The sequence below is a fragment of the Galeopterus variegatus genome, unplaced genomic scaffold, assembly GCF_000696425.1.
Source record: "Galeopterus variegatus unplaced genomic scaffold, G_variegatus-3.0.2 Scaffold239, whole genome shotgun sequence".
In the NCBI taxonomy this organism is placed as follows: Eukaryota; Metazoa; Chordata; class Mammalia; order Dermoptera; family Cynocephalidae; genus Galeopterus; species Galeopterus variegatus.
The window spans coordinates 741,398-747,310 of NW_007726350.1; the positions used below are offsets into that span (position 1 = coordinate 741,398).

The window sequence follows — 5,913 nt, forward strand, 5'->3', positions numbered from 1 at the left end:
CCATGAAAGGAAGGTATCATTATCCCTATTTATAGGTGAGGAAAGTAAGACTCAGAGATGGTGGGCAACTTGCTAAGGTCTCACAGCTAGCAAGTCCTGGAGCCAGAATGTAGACACAGATGGTCTGACCCGAGACCTCATGATCTTAGGTGTTCTGCTATGGTATTCCTCTTTCTCTTTAGGTGAGCTCATCCTTAACCACACTAATAAACAGAGTGGAGATAAAGGAAAGTCATAGAACTATTCCCTAAACTAGCTTACTTAAGTCAATGGACTCCTCACCTTTCCCCTAACACTGGACATCAGAGATACTAACAAGAAGCTGCATGTCTCAACGACTTCCCCCTGGGCCAACTCTGTTCTGGTGGAGGCGCCAAACATCAATAAAATAGAAAAGGCATCAAGAGAAGTGAAGTGAGGAGGAGGAAAGGGGCTTGAATGTCAGCAGACTGAGGAACCAACCCCTGGTTAATGAAGCCTGGGCTGTAGAATAATAATAAAGTGATGATGATGATAATAATAGTTATCAATCATAATAGTAGTTCTTAGATGTTAGTATAATGACCCTGTGAAGCCCAGTTTTTGCAGGAAAATAGGTTCTTCCTGCTTGTGACGTCGAGGAACTGACATCGCTTCCTATGGCTCAGCAACGCAAATTGAGCGTGGGTCCCGTGTTACTGCTTCTGAAAGGAACGTTCCCTATACACAGAGTGAGTCAAGCCAGTGTCGTTTCCCTGGTGATCTGAGCGTAGCAACTCTTCTACAAAGCAAACACCCAGCACGCTCCATGCAGAGAATCAATGAACCCGGTCGGGCGTTTCAGCTTTAATTATCCGGGTTGCTGCCAACCACAGAAAGCCCAGTAAAAACAAACACCACCATGCTTTGGGGGCCCTGACATCTAACTCCCTGGTGGCAGAATACAGCTTTTTCAGGGTCACAGACTCGAGGTTCTGAGGCAAGGGGGGAAGAAAGGAAGGGCAGACATCCACGGGGTCATGCACTGAGCTCTGGAGGTGCTGACAGTTGCCCTACACATTGGACCTGTGCCTCTGCTGGTCAGGAGGTGGGCTGGAGCCAGCAGGGACAGTACCTGGGGGTCCAGGATGGATGTGCCCCTCCTACTGGCCTGGAGAGGCAGTAACAGCACAGTGGTCAGAGTGAAGGCTCTGGATTCAGGCAGGGTCTGATCCTGGCTCCTCTGATAACTTGCTGGGTAATCTTGGCTGTTCAGGAAACCTTATAAGCCTCAGTGTCCTCATAACAGTGCCAATGTCCAAGGGTGTGAGGATTACATGTGATAATGCATGTGGAGGGCTTGGCCCAGGGCCAGCAAGTAGGAAGGGCTGCATGCACAGCTATTATTGCCCACCCGGGACCAGGCTTCCAGACATTCCCCTTCTCTCCTCCCCTGTTCCCCACCCTGATCTCTCAGCTTGCCCTCCACTCCCTGTCCCATGCCCACGCCTACTCACTTAGCTCTGGCCCCTTCCACAGCTACATTTAGTCCTGCTGAATCCTCCACAGTAGAGGTGGAAAACCCAAAGAGGTAAGGGTTGAACTTCTTCAGAATGTCTTTAAAGAGGGAAGAGGCAGACAGCACAGGTGAGAGGCAGCAGGAGCCCCGGGGGAACTGAGATGGGCTTGTGGTGTTGGGGCACAGGTGCGGGGCAGGAGGGTTCTGGCTGACCTCCCTCCTTGCAGATAACCTTCTCTTCCCCTCCTACAATGGGGAGGCCCTGGCCTCAGCAAGGGGTTGCTATGGCCATAACGATGTTGTGTCTCAGTGTTGCTACTTACTGGGCAGGGTGGTGTGATTCTCCAAGACCCCATCCCCGCCAATGCTGCGAAAAAGAAAGTGTGTTTGTTAAAATCGCCCAAGCTGCTTCTCCACGCATTGCTGTATGGGTGAGTCAGAACCAGAGATTTTGCCCTGGGGCACCATTCTCGTCACCCTCAGGGCTAACAAGCATCGGGGAGTTTCCTCGTGAAGTAAGAGGGGAAACACACCGCTCAAGTCTCTCTGGGGGAGCGTCATCAGTAGAGAATGAGCCAAGAGCATCCTCACCTCCAGGAGAATCCCCTCCAGGGGATGGCTGTGTCGGTGAAGCCGCTTGGTTGAGCTCCTGTTGCTGTCTATGAAAAGCAAAGAGAAGATTCCAGGCCTCGGCCGTGCCAGGGAGAAGGCTGAGGGCACTGAGAGAGGCCCTCTGGCCCTGGCGTAGCAGCCAGGACTGGGGTTGCCTTTTCTGAAAATGTTACTGCCTTTTCTCCAGGCCACCTTACACTGAGTTTAAGGTGACACAGTCTTTTCCCCAGTCCTCTACCAACAGCCAATGACCAAGTCCTGTCATTCTTCCTTCCCAACCTTCCTAGCACCCGTCCCTTTCTTTCTGTTCCCTTTGCCATGTTTCCAGCTGAGACTCTCATACCTTGCCACGGATAACACTCTGGCCTCCACCTGACCTCACAGTCTCCACTCTCTGTCCCCTTCCTGCCAGCAGGGCTGCCTACCTGCTCTTCTGAGCACACCTCTTTCTTCACGCACCCCCACCCCCATCCGACTCTGACCCTTCAGTGAGTCTTCCTTACCTTCGGGATCAAAGTCAAACCCCTTCATCAGTGCTCTGAGCTCACCGTAATCTGGCTTCTCCTTCCTCCTTCCCGGTCCACACAAGCCTTCAGGTCTAAGCGAATTATTTGTCATGGCTTCTGAAGCATGAGGGCCTTGGGCTGGTCTGCCCTGTTCCCATCCACTGCATCCTTTCCTGCAATGCTGGACTTCCTCCTTGCCAGCCCCTTAAGTCTCTAATTCATTCTCTAAGTCCCTCATCAGTTCCCACCTCCTCTGTAAAGCTTTCTCTCAATGCCATGTCTTAAAAAAAAAAAAAGAAGAAACTCCTCTTTGAAATCTACAAAAGTAACATATGTTCACCATAACCACTGAAACCATACAAAGTTTTAAAAGAAATGAATAATCTACCCCACCTTAAGAATCCTGACCTGACACAGATTCCACATCCCCTCCTCAAAAAAAAAAGAAGAAACTCCTCTTTGAAATCTACAAAAGTAACATATGTTCACCATAACCAGTGAAACCATACAAAGTTTTAAAAGAAATGAATAATCTACCCCACCTTAAGAATCCTGACCTGACACAGATTCCACATCCCCTCCTTGCCCCTACCCATATACGCAAACCACCAGAGCTAATTAATGGTTAACAGCCTGGACTGTGCCCTTCCAAAGTGTTTTCCATATTTATACCAAAGTGAAAACACATTCACACACATGGAGGTGGTGGTTGTTTCTACAGAAATGAATATCCTATTTTAAAAGACTTGAATATCACCTCTGTGATTATGCATCTCCTTCTACCTAAGTTTCTTGTTTTCCTAGCCAGACAAGTTTCTGGCTGTATCTCATGACTGTATCTCATATTTCTTTCTCCTTGTGCACACACAGCAATGGCTAAATAGTTGGCTAATGCAATTCATTTAGCAAGACTGTGCTATGTACCATGAACTGGGCTCCGTCTGCCCCAATCAACATGTCCTTAAATGGGGTGGGAGGCATTGGGCAGTGTGTGGGTCAGACCTACCACTCTTTGAGTCTGAGGACATGGAGATGACCCCCCTGATAAAGGCAGGCAGACTTGGACAAGTGCCTTCACACACCGGTGAAACGCCTGGAAACAGTGGGGCAGTGGGGACAGAGGGGCAGCCTCATGGAGGAGGTGGGGTGGGAGCGGGACTGGGGAGGGTGGAGCTGCAGAGCATTCCACGCAGTGCTTGGCGCAGGCTGGCCCTCGGTAACGTGGGCTAAATGCTGACTGCAAAGCTAGTGCTGAGGAAGAGCTGATTCCGCACAGGGCCTTGCCAGGCTCCGAGGTACCCACCCTGGTTCACAGCTCAGTACTCACAGTCAGCGAGTCACCCAGGGCGGCCACAACTTTGATGTCTGCTGGTTGGAGCTTGTGGACTAGAGGAGACAGGCAAGAAGAGAGATGCTGAGGTGGTAGCCTCGTCTTTTCAGTGTCAACTTTACCAGGAGTCTGTGGCTCTGCCCTAGGCCCACAGCTCCCCAGTGCCACTGTTTCCAGCCTGAGGCCTTAACGATTTTGCCTCTTCCATTCATTATTCACAGCAACCAAGACACTGAAGGAAATGGGCTTAATGGCTATCATCCATCCTGAGAGGAGCCCCATTCACACTGGGTGGTCTGGGGAAGTTTCAGCTGCAGGGCTCATGGAGCATAGGCAGATAGGACTCCAATCCCTGACTGTACCTACCTCACTGGGCAGGGAGGCCTGAGGGGCTGACTTTGGGACTACAAGGAGACAAGAAGTGTGATTTGGTAGAGAGGCCTGTGCCTCTGCACATGGGAGTGCAGCTATGGCTGCAGGCCAGCGTCTTGTGGACCTCCCAGGATCTAGGTCTGCCTTGCATGGGAATCAGCAAGGTCTGCTCAAAGCTCCACAGTACATTTGTAGGGTTTCCCACCACAGTGACACTTAGCAAGGACCTTAATGGAAGGGGATGACAATGTTTTCACTCACCTGAGGTGGGAACAGGATTGGAAGGATTCCCCTTCTTACACTGGAAGTCAGTGCCCCACCCCTAAATCAAAGGAGGAAAGACACAATGTCCAGTGCTCATTGTGCAGAGAGATGAGCTTCAACCCAAGAAGAACTAACCAAAAAAATGTTTGTGGAGGCTAGAAATATGTCACTGTAGGGGATCACGCGAGAGTAAGAGCTGTTAGTTGTAGGGGGTTTAAGAGGGAAATTCAAGGGGAGGAATGGTGTCTGCCCACCCCTACGCACAGCACACAGTGCACGTGCACACACAAGTTCCTCACGCCGCCTTTCCCATCCCAACTTATCTACACCTGGAATGGAGCCAGCAGCCACCCAAAGCAGGGGAGAAAGCAATGAAGTCATACTACAGGTGTTCTCCCAAAGGAACACAGGATTTGGATGCCTAATACGACAGATTATAGTTGTGTTTTGGGGTGGTTGTTTAACTTTAAGCTAATTGACACTAATTACAATGCTAGGGCCCAAGCAATAATGAGTTAAAATATTTTTAGCAAAATGACATGAAATTTTTACAATTGCAAAGCTCTTGGTTTCTGTACATCTTTTTGTATATCTAATTTAAGAGCCACCAAATCATTGTATGTGTATAAATTAATGCCTGTAACCCTGGATACTTTTTGTCAACTTTCCTTGTCTCTGTGATACAGAGCATATTTTCCAGGTCCTGGGGAGGAGGCATGGTGAGAAGTGGAGGGCACAGAAAGTACTAGAACCAGAAACCTGGGGAGGAATAGAATCTCTTCTCAAAGTCCCAAATATCTGCATGCTGAGTGCATATTAGGACTACACAAACAGGTTGATTGATTCTCCAGAAGTCTGGTTGCCAGAGGCTTTGAAAGCTCATCTCATCTGTTCAGTCAGATGACGATGAAGATTAAGTCTTGTTAAAATATCCCTATCATGAGGGAGCAAAAATGAAACTTCTCTTAAATATTATCTGCTTAATCCAGTGGAATTTAGTTTATTCCAAGGGACTGCTCAATTCATCACACTAACAGATTTCCTCTTCTGTTTGGAGGGTTTACTGAAATCAAGAACATGCTGTGTGCAGATGAAAAATACTCAGGGAAAATGCCATTTTAAAAAATGTATACAGCTATCAGCACATTAGAAATATCTCAGATAGTTGGTGAGCCAGAGACAAGCATGTTCCGTGGAAATTAACAGACACAGGTTGGAACTTGAGCATGAGCATCTCTCATGAGGGAAGAACCACATGCTGCATTCTAAACCAGTGCATCCAAATCCCCTGGGATCTTGTTAAATTGCAGATTCTGATTCAGTAGGTCTGGGAGGGTGCTGATAACTCTGCA

At 48.7% G+C, this 5,913-nt stretch overlaps 1 protein-coding gene across 1 annotated transcript in view; it reads right to left on the minus strand.

The window, feature by feature from the left end:
* The window catches only part of PLB1 (phospholipase B1), a 99,928-nt gene that overhangs the window by 21,748 nt on the left and 72,267 nt on the right, over window positions 1–5,913 (minus strand). Inside the window, exons 35-39 of the mRNA XM_008566409.1 lie at window positions 4,559–4,619; window positions 3,923–3,981; window positions 2,069–2,136; window positions 1,801–1,844; window positions 1,476–1,575 (exon numbers count right to left, since the gene is read on the minus strand). Coding sequence (XP_008564631.1) covers window positions 1,476–1,575; window positions 1,801–1,844; window positions 2,069–2,136; window positions 3,923–3,981; window positions 4,559–4,619 — 332 coding nt within the window. The remainder of the gene's footprint in view (window positions 1–1,475; window positions 1,576–1,800; window positions 1,845–2,068; window positions 2,137–3,922; window positions 3,982–4,558; window positions 4,620–5,913) is intronic.